The following is a 27,575-nucleotide window of genomic DNA, read 5'->3' on the forward strand; positions in this document are numbered from 1 at the left end:
CAGTTTACATTCCAACCAAAATCTGTCACCACAAACCATGGATACGTTGCTCGTGGTATCTGCTTTTAAGTGACACTTCACTACGTAGAGCTTGACAACATTAAAATGCCCTAGCTATCCCAACTCACTGTTTGCTGTCATCTAACCAATCCTCATCCAATACCAACAGCCGTTCGGTATCTTTACTGAATACCCATGCAAATCCAAATACTGGTTCAGCATTCTGCTGTACCACAAGTTACATTTGTCAATCATAAGTTTAATTTCATTAATCTGTAAGAATCTCCCCAGTCACAAATTATTCCCTAAATCCCACCTTTGACCAAGTTTTAGGTTACCTGCCCTAATTTTGCTCAGATTTGGCTTGGGGTTGGATTGTGTCTGCTCTATGCTCCAGTGAAGCACCTTCATATGTTTTATTATATAAAGGCACTGTATAAATGCAATTTATTGATCTCTAATCGTGTTACACTTAAAAACTTTTCCTGATCTTAAAGGCCACCCAAGACTTCTCCCTCCTTTTCACAGGTTTCCAACCCCTGAGTCTGGCCTCTTATTACTCTCTCCCTCTGTTCCATCGTTTGTGTCAGAGCCCATCCTGGCCCCTCAGAAGCTTGACTGAGACACAGCTGGATATTGTTGGAGAGATGTAGGATTTTCCTTCTAACAGATTAGCAATAATGGGCTGCTGTCTGCCTTGTGATGCAAATTTTTCCAAGATCTGTGTTGTAGCCTTATCATGGTCTTGGTGTAAAGGTGACAGTTTGCTGCTTGTTTAACCTGCTCTCGGGGAGTACCTATTACTTATCAGATTTCCTAGTTCCAGGTCGAATCCAGACTGTGCGGAAAACTGACAAATTAAATCCATCATATTGGGAAATATTTGGGCGAGATTGAAAGAGATTACGACTGCAGAGATTTTATTATTTCATTTGTAAAACTGAAACAGATTACATTTTGATCACAAAAAGAAGATCATCATTCCTCAAGAGTTAATAAACAGGAAAATGAAAAATATTAACAAAAAGAGATTTTTAAACTAGATTAAATTAAATTAAGACAAATTAGAATTGTCAATCCTAAATGCAAGAAAGAGAGAGAAACATCAAGAGAGAGCAACAGTGTGATCAGCTGTAATCCCAAAACTTCCTTCAACTCTCATTCAAACAGGAGACAGATGGATGAGCATGGATTGAGATCTGCTGCCTCATGATTTCAGTGACTAACAGGGGGAGAGGTTTGAGGAAATGCAGCGCACCGAAGGGTACTCAAGATTCCAGAGAAGCAAATGGAATGACATGGGGCAATCTGGGAAGTGTTTGAGAATGAGCTCAGGGCCGAGAGGCAGCAGAGCAAACCCTCTAGCCTCCCGCAAAGATAGAGGTTAGAGAAACCGCTATTCCTCAGGGATTACTGGAGCAAATTCCAGCTACTGCGAGTTTATTTGGGGCAGAAATTACACATTTAAAATATTGTTTAGGAAAGAGAGACAGTGACAGAAGCTCTTTGGGACTGCTCCAGGGTGGAGTGAATGAGGCAGCAATATTAACGAGTTGCGCGGCGTTTCCTCCATTCCCATCGTGGGGCTGACACTGATGGGCTGGACAGGCTGGAGACACTGGGCAGAGAGGTCCGTGGTGATACTGATAGACGGCAGAACACACACAGGGTCAGATTCTCTGAGCTGTCGTCGTGGCACCTTGAGAATGGCTTCTCACAATGGGAACACTGAGAAGAAGACGAGAAACATCAGCAGAAGGTACAGCAAAGGACACGTACCTGACCACCCATTCACGGGTACACGCACTGCCACATTCAGCAGGAATGTACACGACCATGCACAGGTACACTGACATAGCGAAGCACACTCAGTTACAAGAACACTCATTCAGCTTAACTCTGAACATGCATGCATACCAACAGGTAAATTTACAGGACACATACTTGCTGACTCACAGGTACACACTCACACTCAGAAATACACTCTCAGATACACACTCAAACAGATATAAACAGAGGTTCAGTCAAACACACAATTTCTACACACCGATATGCATGTGCACACTAGCCTGTACACACTCGCCCATCCACAGGCAAACAATCAAACCTAAGCACACTTAGTGAATCATAAAGCTTTTAATCACACAGTAGGAGACACTTTGGCCCATCATGTCCATCATATCAAACATCCATCTGTACCAATCCCATTTTCCAGCACATGGCCCATACCCTTGTATCCTATGGCATTTCAAGCAATCACCTAAATAGCTCTTCGATGTTTTGAGGATTGTCACCTCTACCATCTTTTTAGCAGTGAGTTCTAGATAATTACAACCCACTTGGATGAAAATTTATTCCCCTGAGTCCCCTCTAAACCTCCAGCTCTGCACTTTAAAACTGTACCCCCTGGTTATTGAACCCTCTTTTAAGGGGAAAGGATTTTCCCTATCCACACCAATGCCTCTCAAACATTCTGAAGAAGAATCATTCTAAGCCCTATAGTGTCTTTATTCCAACATCCTGATGAACGTCCTCTGTACCCCCTCCAGTGTAATCACAACATTCCCATAGGTCAGCGACCAGAACTACACACAATACTCCAGCCTAAATCCACATTCTGTAGAGCTCCATCCTAACCTCTCTGCCCCTGGCTAATAAAGCCCAGTATTCCACATGCCGTCTTAGCCACTTTATCTACCCATCCTGCTGCCTTCATTCACACCACAGTCCCTGTGATTTTCTGTACTTCCCACAGCCCTGCCATTTAATGCCAACTCTCTTGCCTTGTTTGTCCCTCCAAATGTATCATCGGAATTTTCAGGGTTAAATTTGATTTGCCACTGTTCAGTTCATCTGAGCAGACAGTCTGTGTCCTCCTGTGACCTAAGGCTTTCCTTCTCACTATTTACCACACCACCCATTTTCATGGCATCGGTGACGTACTGATCAAACTGATTACATAAACACAAACATTGATAAATATTTACTCAGCAATTCTGGTTTGAAAGTGAGAATCTGCCTTGTCCATCATTTCAAGTCACTGTTTTCCAGATCATGACAAATTACCGTAAAAAAAATCCCTCACCTTTTATCAGTCACCTGAAATCTGTTCTCCTCTCATCCCTCAACCTCCCACTATTCAACGCATTTGCTCCTCATTAACTCTGTCCAAATTCCTCAGAATTGAATATCGAAGGAGGATTAGTCCAGCCTCTCTACATGGATGGAAGTCCCTTGTCCTGGTAACATTCCAGTAAATCCCTTCTGTATCCATCTGCAAGGCTTTGACACCATTCTGAGGTGCCTTGCCCAGAGCTTGACACAATATTCTGCTGGGGCCTCACCAGGTTTACCACAGCCTGCTTTCTTTTAAAGTCTGTGCCTCTATTTGTAAAGCCCAGGATTATGATTGATGTTTTAAGACCATAAGACATAGGAGTGGAAGTAAGGCCATTCAGCCCATCAAGTCCACTCCGCCATTAATCATGGCTGATGGGAATTTCAACTCCACTTCCCTGCACTCACCCTGTAGCCCTTGATTCCTTGTGAGATCAAGAATTTACAGATCTCTGCCTTGAAGACATTTAACGTCCCGGCCTCCACTGCACTCCATGGCAATGAATTCCACAAGCCCACCACTCTCTGGCTGAAGAAATGTCGTCTCATTTCCGTTTTAAATTTACCCCCTCTAATTTTAAGGCTGTGCCCACGGTCCTACCTCCCACCTAACGGAAGCAACTTTCTAGCGTCCACCCCTTCTAAACCATACATTATCTTGTAAGTTTCTAGTAGATCTCCCCTCAACCTTCTAAACTCTATCGAGTACAATCCCAGGATCCTTAGTCGTTCATCGTACGTTAACCCTTCCATTCCAGGGATCATCCGTGTGAATCTCCGCCGGACACGCACGTTTTATCAGCCCTCTCAATCTGTGTTTAACACTGGAATCTCAGGGTGGGTGGGGGGGAGGGGGGGTGGATTTTCGCTCCTAGTTTAACGGAACTGAGATTAATTAGAAACCTTACCAGCCCAGCCCAGATCACAGCATGGAGGGTGATGGTGAGTGAGAGATGCCAGGGTTGCCCAGCTCAGGGACAGATATTGCAGACGCACTGTCAAAGCCCTAACAGCAATTAAACTGCCTGCACTCATAAAGTGACAAACCCTCTCCCATCTCCTGGAACAAGCAGAAAGGAGGTCGCATCATCAAACCTTCACTACTTTCTCCCCGTGTTCCCTCCTCTCAGCTTTGACGATTGGAATCTGCTCTATTTTCTCAATGTCCCACAAACGCACGGTAGAATCCTAGGAAAACAGCAATAGGTGGAAAGTTAGAAATAGCACCTGTAGGTCTGGGAACCAGAGCTGATTTTGGAGAATTGAAATAACAGCACTGACACAGAAACTCAATTACACCTGTCACTAGGTATCAGTGACAGGATACCGCTCTGGCATTACATTCAACTAGCTATATAAAGAATCACTCTCAGGATGTGGGCGTCGCTGCCTGGGCCAGCATCTATAATCCATCCCTAGTTGCCCCTTGAGAAGGTGGGGGTGAGCTGCCTTCTTGAACCCCAGCTGTCCATGTGCTGTAGATAGACTCATGATGCCCTTAGGGAGGGAATGCCAGGATTGTGACGCAGCAACTGCACCTCACCTCACCTATCATCCAATTCTCTTCTCTTGAATATCTCTCTGTCATTGGCTGTCACGCCCTCAGATGTCTCGGCTCTGGATTTCCCTCCTTATACTCCTGCCTCTTGCTTCCCTCCTTTAAGAAACTCAAACTGCTGGCTGTTGTCCCAACCGAAGGAATAGCTATATATTTCCAAGTCAGGATGACGACTGGCTTGGGGGGTGGCGGGGAGAACTTGCAGGGGCCTGGTGTTCCCATGTACCTGCTGCCCTGGTCCTACTTACTGAAGCAGTTTATCTGCTGCTGAGACCCTCATTATTACCTGCTAAGTCCATTATTTCAACACACCTCTTGCTGGTGTCTCACATTCACACCTCCCTAGACTTGGAATCAGAAAATGTTCTCTGCCTGTGTTTGAGCTTACAGTAAGTCCCATTCATCTATCACTCTGTGTGCTCACTCTCTACACTGTCTCCCAGTCAGCAAATGACTGGAGTTTAGATTCTTATCTCTGTTTTTAAACCAGTCATTGGTCTCACCCTTTCCCTTCTTTCTTCAGGAGATGTGAACATCGAAGGCCAGGCCAGAATTTATTGTCTATCCCTAACTGCCCCTTGACAAGATGGTGGTGAGCTGCTTTCTTGAACTATTGTGGTCCTTGTGCTGTCTGCAATCTCCTTCAGTCCCAACACCCTCCCTCACCTATCATCCAATTCTCTTCTCTTGAATATCTCTCTGTCATTGGCTGTCACGCCCTCAGATGTCTCGGCTCTGGATTTCCCTCCTTATACTCCTGCCTCTTGCTTCCCTCCTTTAAGAAACTCAAACTGCTGGCTGTTGTCCCAACGAGGTCTTCCTGGTTCAATGTCATGTTTTGTTTCATAATCTGCTCTTGCCATATGCCTTGGCACGTTTTATCAAAAGCACTATATAAGTGTAAGTTGTTGTTTTTGGTTTGGAAGTTGCAGGTTTGGAATGTGATGTTCCTAGGACCTTTGTGAATTGCTGCATTGTGTCCTGTGGGTAAATATTTATAAATAATCATGCTGAACATCTGTACCTTGCACGCAGAAAGAATCCACCTGTTGTTGGAGGAGATAGCAACATCCAGGACCCAGTCCTGGTGATCCTGCCAAGGGGGAGACAAAGATAGTGACTGTGAGAGAGCAGCCCATGAGGTAAACATTAGCAGATTGACATCTAATTGCCTCAGATTTCGTGTTTCTTATGACCATTTTGATGTCTCCTTTCTAGATTTTTACAGCATGAGAACAGGCCATTCAGCCCAAATGTATCCTATTGGTGGGTATACTCCTCCTAGCCACTCTTCAGCTCAGCTTTCAACATCTGCTTCTATTCCTTTCACCATCCTGGGTTTATTCAGCTTCACCTTAAATGTATCGAGAGCGATCACTTCCGCCCTGCCCTGTGGCAGTGAGATCCATTTTCTTGCCTAGTCCTCTCATTCTTTGTTGATTACTTCTCCCAGAATTGCCTCAAATCTGATCGCTGACTACAAGATGTAGGAGAAGGTGGCCCTTCGCCCCACTGAATTTTCTCGTACCACAGTTGGCCTACCACAGCATAGAAACAGCTTGTATCAAAATCACAAATGGCACTGTGTGACTGCGACTGCAGAAAACTTACAATCATCGATACCATTGAGCGCTCCATTCTCATCCAGCGCCTCTCCATTGTTACCCAGTTGGGTGGGACAGCTCTCACCTTGCACTGAGCTCTGTAAGGAGGTAACAAAGCAGGAGTCCAAACACTCCAGCAAAGACACAGGGTCACAGGTATCTCCTGAAGGTGGAGGAGACAGGAATTTACAGAAGAAATTCTATGTTTAGTTGAGATCTCCTGCCACCGCTGCTGCAGTGTTAAATCAGTGCTGTAGAGGCAGGGGGAAAAAAGCATGAACACCAATATCCAGTGTGGAGCAGCTGGAGGAGATTAACGAGATAGCACAGGGTAGGTTTTTGGAAGGATTTGAAATCCATACGTGGGCATGTGAAATATGCTATTTGAATACATGCAATTGTTGTTGGTTGATTTAGGAAGATGGAGCAATCAAGGACAAGCAGGTAATACTGGCCCTTCAGCACCATCTACATTCTGTGAATTAATTTTTAAAATTGCTGTAGTTTCTCAGACAGTGAGCCTGGTTTTTCCCCAAAACAGAGAAAAACAGAATTGGGCACAGCCTCCAAAATTTCAAACACAAGGGAAAGAGGAATAGGAGGATCATGAGGGAGGGTCAGAGGATGTTTGTGTGGAGCATAAACCAGTTTTGTGCTAAAAAATTCTGTATAACTCATGTGTTAACCAAGAATCCAGCTTCTTCAATCCCTGTATTTCCATATTTCCTGATTCCTGTACATTATCATTTCATGGGGCTGTCACCGGCTGGGCCAGGTTTTGTTCTCCATCTCTAACTGCCCTTGGACTGAGCACCTTGCTTGGTCATATGAGGGCAGTTAAGAGAGCAGTTAGGCACAGCAGATTCCCCTTCCCTAAAGGAGCTCCATGACTTATTTGTGGGGTTTTACACCAATACGGTCACAATCACTAACACTACCTTCTTGTTCCAGATTTTATTCTTTCAATTTAAATGCCACTAGGGGCTGTGGTGGGATTTGAACCTGGGTCCCAGGAGCATTAGACCGTTGATATGGGAGTGGAATTAGGCCATTCAGCCCATCAAGTCTTCTCAACAAATTCAAACATAGCTGATATGTTTCTCCAACACATTCTTGTGCCTTCTCTCCTGCAGTCTCGATCCCCTTACTAATCAATAACCCATCTATTTTCATTTTAAATATAACCTTATGGCTTGGCCTCCCCACCCCTCTGTGACAATGAGTTCCGCAGATTCATCACCCTCTGCCTGAAGAAATTCCTCCTCATCTCAGTTCTACAAACCCCTGAGGCTGTGCTCTCGAATCCTACTCTCAAAGCATTATTCGGGGCCTTGGGGTTACTAGCCCAATGACATGGTCAATCACCACCATCTCCCACTAACATCTTACTCACGGTGTTCCCCACCCAATTATGTCCTTGACGTCTGGGAATCAGTTTGCATTGGTCCAAGCGATCAATGTTAACCAGGAAACTTGGGATTGTGGAAAAAAATCACTGTGTCGCCTACCACAGGCCATTTTTAAAAAATATTTATCCATGGGATGAGGGCATTGATGGAGAGGCCAGAACTTATTGGCCATTCTGAACTGCCCACAGGGGTCTGGAGTCACATGTTGGCCAGACCAGGTAAGGTTGGCAGTTTCCTTCCCTAAAGGATATCAGTGACCAGAAGGGTTTTTCTGACAATTGACAGCAAGTTGACGGTCATTATTAGACACAATTCCAGAATTTTTTTATAAGTTCAAACTGCACACCTGCCAATGGCAGGATGTGAACCCAGTGCCCAGTAGATGACCTGGGTCTTGGGTTAACAGCCCAACAACAATACAGCGAGGCCATCACCTCTCCACACCATTGGTGGGATGTGGACGACGCTAGCAGGGCCCAGCATTTATTGCCCATCGCTAGCTGCCCCTTGAGAAGGTGGGAGTGAGCTGCCTTCTTGAACCACCACAGTCCATGTGTCCACAATGCCCTTAGGGAGGGAATTCCGGGATTCTGACCCTGCAACACTGAAGGAACGGTGATATTTCCAAGCCAGGATGGTGCGCAGCTTGGAAGGGAAGTTGCAGGGGGTGGTGTTCCCATGTATCTGCAGCCCCTTGTCCTTCTAGATGGAAGGGGTTGTGGGTTTGGAAAGTTCTGTTTGAGGGTCTTTGGTGAATATCTGCAGTGCATCTTGTAGATAGTACACACTGCTGCTACTGAGTGTCGGTGGTGGGGGGAGTGGATCCTTGTGGATGTGGTGCCAGTGGTTGCTTTGTCCTGGATGGTGTCAAACTTCTTGAGTGATGTTGGGGCTTCACCCATCCAGGCAAGTGGGGAATATACTCTCACACTCCTGACTTGTGCCTTGTAGATGGTGGACAGGCTTTGGGGAGTCAGGACGGGAGTTACTCGCTGCAGTATTCCAAACATCTGACTTGCTCTTATAGCCCCTGTATTTATGCAGTGAGTCCAGTTGAGTTTCTGGTCAATGATAACCCCCAGGATGTTGATAGTGGGAGATTCAGTGATGATAACACCATTAAATGTCAAGGGGCAGTAGTTAGATTGTCTCTTATTGGAGACAGTCAGTGCCTGGCATTTATGTGGCGCGAATGTCACTTACCACTTGTCAGCCCTGGCCTGGATATTGTCCAGATCTTGTTGCATTTTCACACGGACTGCTTCAGTATCTGAGGAGTCGCAAATGGTGCTGAACATTATACAATCATCGGTGAACATCCCCACTTCTGACCTTACGATGGAGGGAAGGTCATTGATGAAGCAGCTGAAGATGGTTGGGCCGAGGACGGTCTCCTGAGGAGCTCCTGCAGAGATGTCCTGGAGCTGAGATGACTGACCTCCCACAACCACAATCATCTTCCTGTGTCTCAGGTATAACTCCAACCAGCGGAGAGTTTGCCCCCGATACCCATTGATTCCAGTTTTACGAGGCTCGTTGATGCCACACTCAATGCAGCCTTGATATCAAGGGCTGTTACTCTTACCTCAACCTCTGGGATTCAGCTCTTTTGTCCACGTTTGAACCAAGGCTGTAATGAGATCAGGGGCTGAGTGGCCCTGGCGGAACCCAAACTGGGCATCACTGAGCAGGTCATTGCTGAGCAGGTGCTGCTGGATAGCTCTGTTACTGACGGTCGAGAGGAGGCTGAAGGGGCAGTAATTGGCTGGGTTGGGTTTGTCCTGCTTATTATGCACAGGACATAATTGGGCAATTTTCCACATTGCCGGGTAGATCCCAGTGTTGTAACTGTACTGGAGCAGCTTGGCTCGGGGCACAGCAAGTTCTGGAGCACAAGTCTTCAGTGCTATTGCCAGAATGTTATCAGGGCCCATAGCCTTTGCAGTCTCTAGTGTCTCCAACCGCTCCTTGAGATTACGTGGAATGAACTGAATTGGCTGAAGACTGGGATCTGTAATGCTGGGGGTCACTAGAAGAGGCTGAGATGGACTCAGCACTTCTGGCTGAATATTGTTGTGAAAGCTTCAGCCTTATCTTTTGCCCTGAGGTGCTGGGCTCTTCCATCATTGAGGATGGGGATATTTGTGGAGCCTCCTCCTTCAGTGAGATGTTTAATTGTCCACCACCATTCACCACTGGATGTGGCAGGACTGCAGAGCTTAGATCTGATCCACTGGTTGTGGGATCACTTAGCTCTGCCTGTCAATTGCTGCTTTCGCTGTTTGGTGCGTAAGTGGTCCTGTTTGGGGGCTTCACCAGGTTGACATCTCATCTTCAGGGATGCCTGGTGCTGCTCCTGGCATGCCCTCCTGCACTCTTCATCGAACCAGGGTTGATCCCCTGGCTTGATGCTAATGGTTGAGTGGGGGATATGCCGAGCCACGAGGCTACAGATTTGTGCTGGAGTACAGTTCTGCTGCTGTTGATGGCCCACAGCGCCTCATGGATGCCCAGTCTTGAGTTGCTCGATGCGTGCGAAGTCTGTCCCATTGAGCATAGTGATAGTGCCACAGAACATGATGGAGATTGTTCTCAATGTGAAGGCAGGATTTAGGCTATACCGATACTGTCATGGATAGATATATTTGCAGCTGGCAGACTGGTGAGGTCAAAGTCGAGTATGTTTTTCCCTTCTGTTGGTTCTCTCACCACCTGCCGCAGGACCAGCCTAGCGGCTCTGTCCTTTCAGACCCGACCAGCTTGATCAGTAGTACTGCTGTCAAGCCACTCTTGGTGGTGGACGTTGAAATTCCCCACCCAGAGTACATTTTGTGCTCCTGCCCCTCTCAGTGCTTCCTCTAAGCGTTGTTCAACATGGAGGAGTATGGATTCATCAGCTGAGGGAGGGCGGTACATGTTAATAGAACATAGAACAGTACAGCACAGTGCAGGCTTTTCAGCCCACGATGTTGTGCTGACCTATTATCCAATTAAGATCAATCTACCCTGCATACCCTACAGCAGGAGGTTTCCTCGCCCGTGTTTAACCTGAAGCAATGAGACTTCATGGGGTCCGAAGTCAATGTTGGAGACTCCTATAACAACACCCTCCTGACTGTATCCCACCGTGCCGACCCACACCTCTGCTAGGTCAGTGCTGCCGGTGGGACAGGACGTACCCAGGGACAGTGATGGTGGTGTCTGGGACACTGTCTGTAAGGTATGATTCTGTGAATGTGACTGTGTCAGGCTGTTGCTTGCCTAGTCTGTGAGACAGCTCTCCCAACGTTGGCACTAACCCCCAGACGTTGGTGAGGAGGGCATTGCAGGATCAATAGGACTGTTTCTGCTGTTGTCTTTTCTGGTGCCTAGGTTGATGTCGGATGGTTCATTCAGTTTCATTTCTGAGATGTTGTAGCGATTAGTACAACTGAGTGGCTTTCTAGGACATTTCAGAGGCCAACTGTAGGTCTGGAGTCACATGTAGGCCAGACCAGGTGAAGGTGGCAGATTTTCTATGCTAAAGGGCAGGAATGAACCAAATGGGTTCTTCTGACAATCAACAATAGTTTATGGTCATCAGTCGATTCTTAATCCTGGATTTTTAAAAATTGAATTCAAATTCCAACATTTGCCCTGATGGGATTCAACCCTGGGTCCCCAGAACATTAGATGAGCTTCTGGATAAACCGTCTTGTAATAATACCACTAAGGCATCGCTTCCCCCTCACTTCCCACTAACATCCAACACCCATACTCTAATCTCTTCCACTCCCTAAGACCTGATCACCAGCAGCCCCTTCCTCCTCAAAACCCACAAATCTGTCTTCTTAAACACTACCCTCCTTACAGACGCTCCCTGATGCTCACTGCCCCCTGGGGATTGGGCCAGTTATGTCCCAATGTTCTTACTCCAACATGAAAGTTTAACAAACCTTTAAAACCAGTTTCCTGTACAGTCCAGCTGTGTCCCACACAGATATAGTTTGGTCATAAGATCCAGCTACGATCAGAGATGCTGTTGAACAAGAACAGAGTATGATGTAGGAGAGCAACAAAGTGTCAGCTGTGGCTCAGTCAGTCGCATGTACAGCTCTGACTTGAGGATATTGAGAGTTCAATCCACAATCGCAAGGCCTAAGCATAACACACACCCAATACCAAGGGAGTGTGCCACATTGTCGGAGGGTCAGGCACGAGGGAGCGCCGCACTGTCGGAGGGTCAGGCACGAGGGAGCGCCGCACTGTCGGAGGGTCAGCCACGAGGGAGCGCCGCACTGTCGGAACCAAAGAAGGCAAGAGCAAGATCAAATGAGACTGTGGTCTTTTGTTATTAATTCCTTGCTCTTTGATTGAACATTGAGTTGAAAATCTGTTTGTGAGGATGAGGATTGCAGGGCCGTCACTTGTCTTGTGTACTGAATGTGTTCTTTACTGAGAGCTCACCGTCACTGGAGATCACACAGGAGCTGATGCAACCTTGGTGCCCACCACCGAGGCTCCGTGGGCCGTGGGATCGGAAGTTGCCCACAGTGACATCCCATACCAGCAGTGACCTGTCCCAGGAGGCTGTGCACAGTATGTTACCGCTCTGGCTGAAGCAGCAATCAGACACCACGTTCCTGTGCCTTGGGGGGAATGGGGGAGTGAAAAAACATCCCAGTCCATTCAGATTCTCTGGAAAACTATAACAATAACTTGATCTAATGTGTCACCGAGCCTCGCTGGGAGCGCTATCAAACATAAAATTGACACTGAGGCATGGAAGCAGTCATCTATCACCCCATTAATTTTTTTTTTGCAGTTTTTCCAAAGCATCTACTGGTTAAAGTGTTGATTAACCAAGGTTTGAGAGGACCTAACCCTCCCTCAGTGTCCTAACAGAACGTCCCATTGTTCAAATCCCCTTCCCAGTAAAAACTCCAAATGAAAGCTATCTCCATACTTCTTCAATGTCATGGTTGTTCTCTTCACTGAGATGTCCCAGATTCGGGCAGTCCCATCGCACGATGCAGATGCCAATCTCTGGCCATCGGGATGGAAACAGCAACTTGTCACAGTACTGCGGTGTTGTTCTGGGAGAAACAGGCAGAGAGAATCAAACTGCACGTTCGGCCGGCAATCCCACACCGCGCTCGGCCGGCCGGCAATCCCACACCGCGCTCGGTGTACAGTTACAAACTGCTCCAGGTGGTCCTTAAACACCCAGCAGACAGCACTCTTACATCAGTCAGTGTTAGAAGGCCTGGAGATGGTGCTGAGGCTGAATGCTATTGGAGAAGGAACGAAGGAGGGAGGGTTGTGTATGGAATGTGGGGAGAGGACTCGGGGAGAGGGGAAGCAGGTGAAGTACAGTACAGGATTCCCACTCCACCCACCCTTGAATATGACTTGCTGTCCCTCTTCCCCGAGGTCCTCCCACTCACCTTACCATTTCCTTCTCCCTCCATTCCACTACCTTTGCCCTCCCCTCCTCCCTCCTACATCCAAACCCTTCTTTCCTTTTGTTCATTCATGGGATGTGGGCATTACTGGCTGGCCCAACATTTATTGTCCATTCCTAATTGCCCCTTAAGGTGCTGGTGCTGCTGACCTTGTCATTGTAAGTGGTAACGGTGACATTTTGGAAACAAAGAATTGCGAATGCTGTAAATCAAGAACAAAAACAAAGTTGCTGGAAAAGCTCAGCAGGTCTGGCAGCATCTGTGAAGGAGAAAATAGAGTTAACGCTTCGGGTCCGGTGACCCTTCCTCAGAACATTTTTGGAAGATGCTCTCTATCCTTCCCAGGCCTTGGTCGTTCCCTCCCCATCTTTGCCCTCCTTCACCATGGCCCCTAGAGCCCATAATCCTGATGGTGCCCATCCCACCCAGAGCTCGTTGTCTGGGGAATCACACTGACCCTGTGCTTACCTTGCAAGTTGGTGATAATCTCTCCAGTTTCAGTGGCTCTGACATAAACTGCATTGTTAACGTCACTTCCAGTCACAACGTACTTCCCATCGAGGGAGACATCGCAGCAGGTCAACGGTCGAGTGTGAACAACAGACCACTAAGGGGAGAGACAGTGGGTGTTCAAACAATCAGAGAGCAATGGAGGCTTTTCTGCCCATTGTAACTGGACTAACTCTTTGAGGAACATATCCCATTAAAACCATTGTCAAATCCCTTACAGAAAGTGGATTGATTTTCTTAACCCTACAAATCCCACATAGCCCTATGTACTCCACTCACATTGCGAGAAGGCAAAATCGGATGTAATGGTGTTACAGTTAAATAAAGGTAATTACAGGGGCATAAGAGAGAGGAATTGACGAAAATCGACTGGAAGCAGAGCCTAGCGGGGAAGACAGTAGAGCAACAATGGCAGGAGTTTCTGGGTGTAATTGAGGACACAGGACAGAGGTTCATCCCAAAGAAAAGAAAGATTATCCGGGGTGGGATTAGTCAGCCATGGCTGACAAAGGAAGTCAGGAAATATATCAAAGAAAAAGAGACAGCCTAGAAAATGGCCAAGAGCACTGGGAAATCAGAAGATTGGGAAGGCTACAAAAACAGACAGACGATAACAAAGAGAGCAACAAGGAAGGAGAAGATCAAATATGAAGGTAGGCTAGCTAGTAATATTAGAAATGATAGTAAAAGCTTCTTTCAATACATAAGAAACAAACGAGAGGCAAAAGTAGACATTGGGCCGCACCAAACTGATGCTGGAAGGCTAGTGATGGGAGATAAGGAAATAGCTGAAGAACTTAATAAGTACTTTGCGTCAGTCTTCACAGTGGAAGACATGAGTAGTATGCCAACAATTAGGGAGAGCCGGGGGCAGAGTTGAGTACGGTAGGCATTACAAAAGAGAAAGTGCTAGAAAAGCTGAAGGGTCTAAAAATTGATAAATCTCCTGGCCCCGATGGGCTACATCCGAGAGTTCTGACGGAGGTGGCTGAGGAAATAGCGGAGGCTTTGGTCGTGATCTTTCAAAAGTCACTGGAGTCAGGGAAAATCCCAGATGATTGGAAAATCGCTGTTGTAACCCCCTTATCTAAGAAAGGATCAAGGCAAAAGATGGAAAATTATAGGCCGATTAGCCTAACCTCGGTAGTTGGTAAAATTCTAGAATCCATCGTTAAGGATGAGATTTCTAAATTCCTGGAAGTGCAGGGTCAGATTAGAACAAGTCAGCATGGATTTAGTAAGGGGAGGTCGTGCCCGACAAACCTGCTAGAATTCTCTGAAGAGGTAACAAGTATGTTAGACCAGGGAAACCCAGTAGATGTTATCTATCTAGACTTCCAAAAGGCCTTTGATACAGTGCCTCACGGGAGGCTGTTGAGCAAGGTGAGGGCCCATGGTGTTCCAGGTGAGCTACTGGCTTAGATTGAGGATTGGCTGTCTGACAGAGGGCAGAGAGTTGGGATAAAAGGCTCTTTTTCGGAATGGCAACCAGTGACGAGTGGTGTCCCACAAGGTTCAGTGTTGGGGCCGCAGCTGTTCACCTTATATATTAATGATCTGGATGAAGGGACTGGGGGCATTCTGGTGAAGTTTGCCGATGATACCAAGTTAGGTGGACAGGCAGGTAGTACTGAAGAGGTGGGGAAGCTGCAGAAAGATTTAGACAGTTTAGGAGAGCGGTCCAGGAAATGGCTGATGAAATTCAATGTGAGTAAATGTGAGGTTTTGCACTTTGGAAAAAAGAATACAGGCATGGACTATTTTCTAAATGGTGAGAAAATTCACAAATCAGAAGTGCAAGGGAGCTGGGAGTGTTGGTCCAGGATTCTCGAAAGGTTAACTTGCAGGTAGAGTCCGTAATTAAGAAAGCGAATGTAATGTTGTCGTTTATCTCAAGAGGGTTGGAATATAAAAGCAGTGATGTGCTTCTGAGGCTTTATAAATCTCTAGTTAGGCCCCATTTAGAATACTGTGTCCAATTTTGGGCCCCACACCTCAGGAAGGACATACTAGCCCTGGAGCGTGTCCAGCGGAGATTCACACGGATGATCCCTGGAATGGTAGGTTTAACGTATGATGAACAGCTAAGGATCCAGGGATTGTACTCATTAGAGTTTAGAAGGTTGACGGGAGATCTAATAGAATCTTACAAGATAATGTATGGTTTAGAAGGGGTGGACGCTAGGAAGTTGTTTACATTAGGCGGGGAGACTTAGGACCGGTGGGCACAGCCTTAAAATTAGAGGGGGTAAATTTAAAACTGAAATGAGACGACATTTCTTCAGCCAGAGAGTGTTGGGCTTGTGGAATTCATTGCCACGGAGTGCAGTGGAGGCTGGGACGTTGGATGCCTTCAAGGCAGAGATTGACAAATTCTTGATCTCAAAAGGAATCAAGGGCTATGGGGAGAGTGCAGGGAAGTGGAGTTGAAATGCCCATCAGCCATGATTTAAATGGCGGAGTGGACTTGATGGGCCAAATGGCCTTACTTCCACTCCTATGTCTTATGGTCTTATTGACCTCTCTTGCCTGATATATACCCCTCCCAGCCCACATATCCCCCACATATTCCACTCACCCATGTATGTCACTCACCCTGAAAACGCATTCACTCCCATAAACTGCACCTCACTCCTTGACACTCCATCAACTCACATATATCCCAATCATGCCCATCCATTTCATTCACTCCCAAATACCCCATTCACCTTCATAGCAGCACCCACCCCTTGTCTGTAACTGTCCACACTCTCATCCCTCACTCCTGACACATTAATCTTAATCCACACTCCACTTCACCCTCCCTCACTATCAAATGCTGTTAGCGTCATCCCTATCTCTCCTTCCCCCCATCTCCATCCAGCTATTCAGCTAGGACAGGCCCACCACCTAAGCACAGAGAGGATCATTATTTACCTTCTGCCCTCTCCCTGCCTGACAAGGTCACATCCAACAGTGCGGAGCAGAGCTCGGTCACTGGGAGAGCCCTGCAGCTCCTGAGCTCTTTGGCTCCCAGCCTCATGGATTGATTCTGCTGGAGTGTAAGCTCTCTGGCCTCACTGAGAACAATGAGGACAGCAGTATGTTGCTGCATAATGGTCCTTCCCAGCTTCCACCTCACCCTCATGCTACCGTCTGGTACGGTGAAGAAGCTGCAGATGGTGTGACCATGACCCACTTCCCCTATACCATTCCCTGCGCCCCCATCACCAGCCCCTCCCCACTACCCCACATCCCTCACCTCAACCTGTGCTCCTGCTTTCAGCTCCAGAAGAGCTGACCCCTGCCCAGTCATAGCTGCCCCAGTAGCATGGGTCGGGGGGGGGGAGGGAGAGAGACAGACAAACAGACAGAGAGAGAACAGCAGCAGCATTGTATTCACTATGGTGCTGTCCCTTACAGCCCCCAGCTCAGATACTGGCCCCGCGCTTTCTTTTGGGAGTCGATTTGAGTGCGAGCTGCCTGTGGTGACGAAATTGTGGCCAGGCCAGGGGACAAGATTGGGTGGCGTGCACTTGTGTGTTAGTTCACAGGGTTAGAGATGTGCTTTGCTGTAGAGGATCCCAGTGAGTCCCTCAATGGGGTGACAGACCATTCACATTGAATTACAGGCTGCAGTGACTGACCTGTCGGGCAGTATCATGTCACCATCAAGGAGCCATGGTGATGGCTGGCTCTACCAGGGCAGGGGGCTTTATGTTGTTAGAGCCAGAGGGTGTGTCACTGCTACCCTTGTAACCGCTGCAGCCTGTGTAGGGCCTGGTCACTCAATCTCACGTCCTCCCTGAGGCTGCAGCAATGTTATCCCTCCACCCTTTTCTAAATGTGGGAACACTCCATCACAGCATGTCCACAAATATTCCAGGGGTATTCCAAAAACCTTGCAATAGCAGGAAGTTATACATTCCCTGAGCTGCTTCTTCATGTGAAGACTTGCTGAACAGAAGTCAGTCAGCAGCTGTTGTGGTTTCAGGTAATGATCATGCTAGGCCTTATTAGCAACTTCCTCTCGATCTATACATGAGCGATGAGTGGGTTCTTCCAATGGGGTTGTGTGGTCCCAATATAGGAATTGAGCATTACACCTGCTGTTAAAGTTGAGAGGGGGTGACACCATTTCATAAGTCCATAAGACATAGAAAATAGGAACAGAAGTAGGTCCCTTGATCCGTTGTGCAATAGAATCATGGATAATCTGACATTCCTGATATCCATTTTCCTGTGTTTTCCCCATAACCCTGATTCCCCGACTGATCAAGATTCTATCTCAGCCTTAAATATACACAAGGAATCTGCCCCCACAGCGGTCTGTGGCAAGGAGTTCCAAAGACACTCAATGATCAGAGTGAAGACATTTTTCCTCATCTCAGTCTTAAATTGATGTCCCTTTATTCTGAGACCATGCCCTCTGGTCCTTGAGTCTCCCATGAGGCGAAACATCCTCTCAGCATTTACCCTGCCAAACCCTTAGGAATCCCATATGTTTCAATGAGATCACCTCTTAGCCTTCTAAACTCCAGGGAGTAGAGTCCAAACCTGTTTAGCCTTTGTTCATAAGACAATCCCTTCATACCAGGGAATCATCTTAGTGAACCTTCTTGCAGGAGTGCAGTGATGCTCAAATAACACTGCCAGTAACAGCTGGAGGCACAGGGTCCCATCAATAGAACAGTCACCATCAGTACGAGAGCCTGGAGATCCAACCCCTGAACATATCACTGACAATTTCACTAAGAAACGCTGACAACAATGTCTAACCCCAGGAGCCTTCATAAAAAGAAGTTGGACAAGAATGTGCAGCAATACAAGATTTCTCTGATCATTTATTGCTCAAAAATACAGGAGAAGCTGCTGTATAAATTGGTGTATAATAACGTTTCCTGTCCTTCCTCTATTCATTGACAGTTACTCATACAGCCATTCCCACACAATCACACTCACAGATACAGATACACCTATTCACAGCTACACTCCTCACATACACACGTGCCCATCATTGACTGAAAGGGACACCATCGAGATGCATTCTGAATAAATACCTACCAGAACTTGTCCAGTTTCGACGTCCCATGCTTTCAATGATTTGTCCCATGAAGAGGTAAAAATTCTGTAGTTTCAGACAAAGAAAGAGTGTGACACTGAGTTAGAGTATAAACGGAAACATGTCCAAACTGAGTGTTCTGATTGTGAAGAAACCTCTGTCAAGTGACATGGAAGAGTATTGGGAGTGAGAAAGGAGACAGGACGAGTATTTAATTTGGGTGTGCCCCCATACTGAAACCTGATCAGCACCCCCTGCCAGAGTTCACAGCCGGGAACGACACCTATGACCAACATTTCCACCTGTCACCAAGGGGCTGGGCATCAGGAAATGGATCTCACTCACAGCTACGACACATGCTCTTGCTTTCAACTACACTGCACCCCTCACCTCCTACCACCCACTTCTGACCTTATCATGGAGAGAAAGTCATTGAAGAAACAGATAAGCAAGGATGGGCTTAGGACACTCCCCTGAGGAACTCCTGCAGAGATGTCCTGGAGCTGAGATGACTGACCTGCAACAAACACGACCATCTTCCCGTGTGTCAGGTATGACTCCAACCAGCGGAGACTTTCCCCTGATACCCACTGATTCCAGCTTTGCCAGGGCTCCTCGAAGCTACACTGGGTCGAATGCAGCCTTGATATCAAGGGCTGTTATTCTCAGCTCACCCTCTGGAATTCAGCTCTTTTGTCCAAGTTTGAACCAAGGCTGTAATGAGATCAGGAGCTGAGAGGCCCTGGCGGAACCCAAACTGGGCATCACTGAACAGGTTATTGCTGAGCAGGAGCTCCTGGATAGCTCTGTTACTGACACCTTCCATCACTTTACTGACGGTCGAGGGGAGACTGATGGGGCAGGAATTGGCCGGGTTGGGTTTGGCCTGCTTCTTGTGCACAGGACATACCTGGGCAATTTTCCACATTAAAAACCGAAAGAATTGCGGATGCTGTAAATCAGGAACAAAAACAAAGTTGCTGGAAAAGCTCAGCAGGTCTGGCAGCATCTGTGGAGGAAAACACAGAGTTAGTGTTTTGGGTCCGGTGACGCTTCCTCAGAACTGTTAACATCTCACTCGCTCTGCAGTGAAAGGTTTTGTTGACTGAGGTTTTGAAATCAGAAACAGTTGAAAGATCACCTTTGGTTATCATAACTGATGCAACACTCGGTTAGTGGAGTAGGCTGAAGTCGAAATTCAGAGATAGTAGTTCCACTTAACAGATCCTGGCGGGGAACAAATGAGACACACTCTCAGCATTTTGCGCAATTCTAACAGCAGAAAATACATTCCTCCTTCAACTTAGAGTCTACAGTTTCAACACTTTCAAATAGAGTCAAAAATCATTCATTCATAAACATTGAGGTGGATTGAAACAGGCTCATAGGATTACACAGAGCATACAGACGAGATATAAGCCATTTGGCCCAACCAGGTCATGCTAGCAGTATGCTCCATTCAAGCTTCCACAAATCCTTCTGCCGTAAAACTCACCATAATCCTGTTCCATTCTCTGATTCTCTTGGTATGCAGTCACCAAGTCACGCTTTATTTACACACAAACAGTCCTTGACTTTAGAACAGCTTCATACAGAGTCAGGTACCAGACTGATATCAGTATCGCTGTCATTCCCCTTTTTCTTTTATCCCCACACTACTAGTACACAGCTTAGTGCTTGTTGTCCCCCCACTGTGTGTGTGTGTGTGTGTGTATACGCACGCGTTTAAGTGCAGGGACTCAGTGAAAACATCATCGCGCAAATAATTTTATTCAATATTTCCACTATCAGGAAGAACACCCATGCAGCCGGGGGACCAGTAATAAGCAAGACACTGCTACTCCCCTGTTTATCTGCCAGTCAGGGCTCCCTGTTTGGGCTAATTAGCAGGCTCAGTCAGGGAACTCACATGCTATGAGGTCCACCTGGCTGACCTCATTACAATCAGTACAAAATGTATCTCTCCTGTTCTCCTCAATCAATCCCACTGGGACTGATTTCACCTGTCAGTGTAAAAAACCTTCTCCTTGTTGGGTATCTTGGTGATTGTCTTAAATTGTCGGTCTCTTATTAATCTCTTTGTCACAAGAGGAAACAATCCCTCAGTATCCACTTGATCAAAAACTTTCAACATTTTAAAGAACTCTATTAGCTCAGCCTGTTCCTTTCAAGAAAGAGAGTCAGGCTGTGCATTGAGAGGTGTGTGATTTGTATAATTATTTTTAAGAGACTGTGTTTTTTGAGGATACGACCAAGAAATAGACGAAGGAAGAGTGGAAGACGTTGTCCATATGGGCTTTAGCAAGGGCTTCGATAAGGTTTCACATGGTAGACTGTTTAGTAAGCTTAGATCACATTGGATCCAGGGAGAGCTATCCAATTGGATACAAAACTGGCTTGAAGGTAGGCGACAGAAGGTGGTGGTCGAGGGTTGTTGTTCAGACTAGAGGCCTGTGACCAGTGGTGTGCTGCAATGATCGACGCTGGGTCCACTGCTGTTCATCATTTATATAAATGATTTGGATGAGAAAATAGGAGACATAGTAAGTTTGTGGATAACACCAAAATTGGTGGCGTAGTGGACGGTGAAGAAGGTTATCTAAGATTACAAAGGGACCTTGACCAACTAGGCCAACAGGCCAAGGAATGGCAGATAGCATTTAATTTAGATAAATGCAAGGTGTTGCATTTCGGGGAGACAAACCAGGACAGGACTTACATGGTAAATGGTAAGGCCCTGGGGAATGTTGTCGAACAGAAAGACCTCTGGCTTCAGGTATATAGTTTCTTGAAAGTGGTGTCGCAGTTAGACAGGGTGGTTGAAGGTGGTGTTTGGTACACTTGCCTTCATTGGTCAGAGCACTGAGTATAGGAGTATAGGGCCATCATGTTGCAGCTGTACAAGACATTGGTGAGACCACTTTTAGAGTACTTTGTACAGTTCTGGTCACCCTTCTATAGTAAGGATGCTATTATTCCGGGAGGAGAGCGAGAGAGAGACAGAGAGCACGAGGAGGCTGCCGAGAAGGTAAGGTTTTTCCCACTCTAAAAAGCTTACCTTGAGTGGGAGCGGTCTTCGTTTATTAGGCACCAACGATATAGGCAGAAAACAGGATGAGGTTCTACAAGCAGAATTTAAGGAGTTAGGAGCCAAATTAAAAAGTAGGACCTCAAAGGTAGTAATCTCTGGATTGCTACCAGTGCCACATGCCAGTCGGTGTAGAAATGAAAGAATAGCTAGGATGAAGGCGTGGCTTGAGAGATGGTGTAGGAGGGAGGGGTTCAGATTTTTGGGACATTGGAACCGGTTCTGGGGAAGGTGGGACTATTACAAATTGGACTGTCTACACCTGGGCCAGACTGGAACCAATGTCCTTGGGGGTGCTTTTGCTAATGCTGTGGGGGAGGGTTTAAACTAATGTGGCAGGGGGATGGGAACCAAATATTGGACACAAAAGAGGTAGTAATGAAAGCCTGTAGGGAACTAGATAATGGAGTCAGTGTGACTAAAGGGAATAGTAGTCGGGGAGCAGATGGTGAACACAAAGGGACAGGTGGTCTGAGGTGCATTTGTTTTAATGCGAGAAGTGTAGTAGATAAGGCAGATGAGCTTAGGGCTTGGATCAGTACCAGGAAGTATGATGTTATTGCTATTACTGAGACTTGGTTGAGGGAAGGGCATGATTGGCAACTAGTTGTCCCAGGATATTGATGCTTCAGGTGGGATGGAGAGGGAGGTAAAAGGGGTGGAGGAGTTGCAGTACTGGTCAAAGACGATATCACAGCTGCACTGAAGGAGGGCCCCATGGAGGACTCAAGCAGTGAGGCAATATGGGTAGAACTCAAATAGTAAGGATGCAGTAACAATGCTGGGGCTGTACTACAGGCCTCCCAACAGCGAATGTGAGATAGAGGTACAAACGTGTAAACAGATAATGGAAAGGTGTAGGAGCAACAGGGTGGTGGTGATGGGAGATTGTAATTTTCCCAACATTGACTGGGATTCACTCAGTGTTAGGGGTCAAGAAGGAGCAGAATTTGTAAGGTGTGTCCAGGAGGGTTTTCTAGAGCAGTATGTATGTAGCCCAACTCGGGAAGGGGCCATACTGGACCTGGTGCTGGGGAATGAACCTGGCCAGGTGGTTGATATTACAGTAGGGGACTATTTTGGAAATAGCAACCACAATTCCATAAGTTTTACAATACTCATGGACAAGGATAGGAGTGGCCCTAAAGGAAGAGTGCTAAACTGGGGGAAGGCCGACTATACCAAGATTCGGCAGGATCTGAGGAATGTAGATTGGGAGAAACTGTTTGAAGGTAAATCCACATTTGGTGTGTGGGAGGCTTTTAAGGAGAGGTTGATTAGCGTACAGGAGAGACATGTTCCTGTGAAAATGAGGAATAGAAATGGCAAGATTAGGGAGCCATGGATGACAGGTAGAATTGTGAGACTAGCCAAGAGAAAAAAGGAAGCATACATGAGGTCTAGGTGACTGAAGACAGACGAAGCTTTGGAAGAATATCGGGAATGTAGAGTGAATCTGAAACGAGGGATTAAGAGGGCTAAGAGAGGACATGAGATATTGTTAGCAAACATGGTTTAGTAAAATCCCAAAGCCTTTTATTCATATATAAACAGCAAGAGAGTAACTAGAGAAAGGATTGGCCCACTTAAGGACAAAGAAGGAAAGTTATGCCCTGAGTCAGAAAAAATGGGTGACATTCTTAACGAGTACTTTGCATCGGTATTCACCAAGGAGAGGGACATGACGGATATTGAGGTTAGGGATAGATGTTTGCTTACTCTAGGTCAAGTTGACATAAGGAAGGAGGAAGTGTTGGGTATCCTGAAAGACATCAAGGTGGACAAGTCCCCAGATCCGGATGGGATCTATCCCAGGTTATTGAGGGAAGCGAGAGAGGAAATAGCCGGGGCCTTAACAGATATCTTTGCAGCATCCTTGAGCACGGGTAAGGTCCCGGAGGACTGGAGACTTGCTAATGTTGTCCCCTGGTTTAAGAAGTGCAGCAAGAATAATCCAGGTAATTATCGACCGGTGAGCCTGATGTCAGTGGTAGGGAGGCTACGGGAGAAGATACTGAGGGATAGGATCTATTCCCATTTGGAAGAAAATGGGCTTATCAGTGATAGGCAACATGGTTTTGTGCAGGGAAGGCCATGTCTTCCCAACTTAATAGAATTCTTTGAGGACGTGACAAAGTTGATTGCTGAGGAAGAGGCTGTAGATGTCATATACATGGACTTCAGTAAGGCATTTGATAAAGTTCCCCATGGCAGGCTGATGGAGAAAGTGAAGTCACATGGGGTCCAGGGTGTGCTAGCTAGAAAGATAAAAAAACTGGCTAGGCAACAGGAGACTGAGTAGTAGTAGTAGAAGGGAGTTTCTCGAATTGGAGACCTGTGACCAGTGGTGTTCCACAGGGATCTGTGCTGGGACCACTGTTTGTGATATATGTAAATGATCTGGAGGAAGGTGTAGGTGGTCTGATCAGCAAGTTTGAAGATGACACTAAGATTGGTGGAGTAGCAGATAGTGAAGGGGACTGTCAGAGATTACAGCAGAATATAGATAGACTGGAGAGTCCAGGCAAATGTGAGGTGATGCAGTTTGGAAGATCTAATTCAAGGGCGAACTATACAGTAAATGGAAAAGTCCTGGGGAAAATTGATGAACAGAGAGATCGAGGTGTTCAGGTCCATTGTTCCCTGAAGGTGGCAACGCAGGTTAATAGGGTGGTCAAGAAGGCATATGGCATGCTTTCCTTCATTGGGTGGGGTATTGAGTACAAGAGTTGGCAGGTCATGTTGCAGTTGTATAGGACTTTGGTTCGGCCACATTCAGAGTACTGTGTACAGTTCTGGTTGCCACATTACCAAAATCTGGTTGTATGGACAAGTTCGACCAAAAGGCATTTTTCCGTGCTGTATGACAATGACTCTTTAGCTTAGCTCTCAAACTAGTGGCCTGGGTGTTGGCTAAACTTTTGTGAAGGGGTTTAAAAATCAATTGGTCAGTCTTTGTGCAGCCATAACATTGAGAGCAGTATGTGCCAGAGACAACAGGACTGCAGCCATCCCTAGGGAGTGAATGGAAGTTTGTTTACACTTGGGCGCTTATGACCAGCGAGAGAAACATACAGCTATAAAGCTGTAGCAGGATACTGGATGAGCAGATTTTTAAAAATTCAGTTCAAAAGTTTTTGGGCTCAGTTCAAGGGATACCTGGCTAGAGAACATAGGTTTAAGGTGAAAAGCAACCTGAAGGGTAACATTTTCACACAGCACATGCTGTGTGTGGAATGAGCTGCCAGGGGAAGTGGTGGAGGCTGGTACAATTACATTTAAAAGTCACCTGGATGGGTACATGAATAGGAAGGGTTTAGGGGGATATGGGCCAAATGCTAGCAAACTTAGCCTATCTGGTCAGCTTGGACAAGCTGGACTGAAGGGTCTGTTTCCGTGCTGTATGACTCTGACTGTATAATGCACTTGTCACAACTACAGGACGTCCTGAACTCCCGCCTGGTCAGTTAGGTAAGTTGCAGAAGGTAAGACACTGATAGAAGGGAATGTAAAAGGCAGTATGTACACAGCAAGGCCTGACAGAGGGCAAGTCAATAAATGACGAGAGGATGTGTTGAGTTTTGCGAGTGGTAGGTTAGACACTGGCTCCATTACACAAGACTCTGCTTCAAATATAGTGCCTGTAGGATCTGCCTTAACATCAGTGTGGAAAAGGCCTGATGAACAACCAGCCAAAAGCACCTTACCCAGAGAATGACACTTCCATCAAAAGAACAAGTCAGAAACCTGCTGTCATTAAAGCAGAATTTGCAGCAGCTGACCCGATCGCTGTGGGCTGTGATGATCCGGAATGGGATCTGAGCAGAAAGACAGGGACAGATGTAAATACAACACTGCACCCTCGCACGGCCCTCTAACCCACACCCCGACCCTGTCCCCCACCCCATCCACACCCTCGCACGGCCCTCTAACCCACACCCCGACCCTGTCCCCCACCCCATCCACACCCTCGCACGGCCCTCTAACCCACACCCCGACCCTGTCCCCCACCCCATCCACACCCTCGCACGGCCCTCTAACCCACACCCTGACCCTGTCCCCCACCCCATCCACACCCTCGCACGGCCCTCTAACCCACACCCTGACCCTGTCCCCCACCCCATCCACACCCTCGCACGGCCCTCTAACCCACACCCCGACCCTGTCCCCCACCCCATCCACACCCTCGCACGGCCCTCTAACCCACACCCTGACCCTGTCCCCCACCCCATCCACACCCTCGCACGGCCCTCTGACCCACACCCCGACCCTGTCCCCCACCCCATCCACACCCTCGCACGGCCCTCTGACCCACACCCCGACCCTGTCCCCCACCCCATCCACACCCTCGCACGGCCCTCTGACCCACACCCCGACCCTGTCCCCCACCCCATCCACACCCTCGCACGGCCCTCTGACCCACACCCCGACCCTGTCCCCCGTCCCCATCCACACCCCGGCCCCGACCGCCCCACCCCATCACCGGCCCCGACCGCCCCACCCCATCCCCGGCCCCGGCCCCGGCCCGTACCACCCCTACCCCCTACCTCCCCCCGCCCCCAAATCCCCATCCCCGGCCTGTGCCCCCCGCCCCCCGGCCAGTGCCCCCCGGCCATCCCCGGCCTGTGCCCCCCGCCCCCCGGCCTGTGCCCCCCGCCCCCCGGCCATCCCCGGCCTGTGCCCCCCGCCCCCCGGCCATCCCCGGCCTGTGCCCCCCGCCCCCCGGCCATCCCCGGCCTGTGCCCCCCGCCCCCCGGCCATCCCCGGCCTGTGCCTCCCGCCCCCCGGCCTCACCTGGGCCAGTCTCTGGCTCCCCCAGGCGCTCTCCTCGGCCTTAACCCACTCGACCCTGGGGTGGCTCAGTTCCAGGGGGTCTGAGGGGTGTCCGCTCCTGGCGTCAGGCCCCGGCCCCCGGGCACCCTCCGAGGGGCATTTCAGCAGCATCGCCTCCAAACTATTCGGCCAACGAGGCCCTCATACCTGCCGCGCGCTGTCGGTGAGCCCGGCCCCGCCCGCAGCGGTCACCATGGAGACGGAGGCACGTGCTGTAGGGGCGGGGCCAACGCCAGCGTGACCTTTGACCGGGGTCAGTGCCCAGACCCCGGGGGCGGTGATGGGGTCAGTGTCCGGGTTTTTGGGGGGGGTGGGGTCAGTGCCTGGGTTTGGGGTCAGTGCCCGGGTTTTGGGGGGGTGGGGTCAGTGCCCAGACCCCAGGGGCAGTGATGGGGTCAGTGTCCGGGTTTTTGGGGGGGGTGGGGTCAGTGCCCGGGTTTTGGGGGGGTGGGGTCAGTGCCCGGGTTTGGGGGGGGTGGGGTCAGTGCCCAGATCCCGGGGGCGGGGATGGGGTCAGTGTCCGGGTTTTTGGGGGGGGGATGGGGTCAGTGTCCGGGTTTTTGGGGGGGGTGGGGTCAGTGTCCGGGTTTTGGGGGGGTGGGGTCAGTGCCCAGATCCCGGGGGCGGTGATGGGGTCAGTGTCCGGGTTTTTGGGGGGGGGTGGGGTCAGTGCCCGGGTTTTGGGGGGGTGGGGTCAGTGCCCGGACCCCGGGGCGGTGATGGGGTCAGTGCCCAGGTTTTGGGGGGGGGGGTGGGGTCAGTGCCCGGACCCCGGGGGCGGTGATGGGGTCAGTGTCCGGGTTTTTGGGGGGGGTGGGGTCAGTGCCTGGGTTTGGGGTCAGTGCCCGGGTTTTGGGGGGGTGGGGTCAGTGCCCAGACCCCAGGGGCAGTGATGGGGTCAGTGTCCGGGTTTTTGGGGGGGGTGGGGTCAGTGCCCGGGTTTGGGGGGGGTGGGGTCAGTGCCCAGATCC

General features: G+C 48.4%; 1 protein-coding gene across 1 annotated transcript; it reads right to left on the reverse strand.

Moving 5' to 3' along the window:
• Positions 1-1,084: 1,084 nt before the first annotated feature.
• Positions 1,085-26,777, reverse strand: LOC132210625 (WD repeat-containing protein 88-like). Its single transcript, XM_059651562.1, has 11 exons — positions 26,566-26,777; positions 25,479-25,589; positions 19,825-19,910; positions 18,686-18,749; positions 13,601-13,739; positions 12,634-12,763; positions 12,135-12,316; positions 11,624-11,706; positions 5,700-5,768; positions 4,213-4,305; positions 1,085-1,728 (listed from the first exon to the last, which is right to left on the reverse strand). Exons 1-11 carry the CDS (start codon positions 26,713-26,715, stop codon positions 1,546-1,548), a joined length of 1,290 nt encoding a protein of 429 aa, XP_059507545.1. The 5' UTR covers positions 26,716-26,777; the 3' UTR covers positions 1,085-1,545.
• Positions 26,778-27,575: the final 798 nt, after the last annotated feature.

This window comes from Stegostoma tigrinum, chromosome 16 (genome assembly GCF_030684315.1).
Source record: "Stegostoma tigrinum isolate sSteTig4 chromosome 16, sSteTig4.hap1, whole genome shotgun sequence".
Classification (NCBI taxonomy): Eukaryota; Metazoa; Chordata; class Chondrichthyes; order Orectolobiformes; family Stegostomatidae; genus Stegostoma; species Stegostoma tigrinum.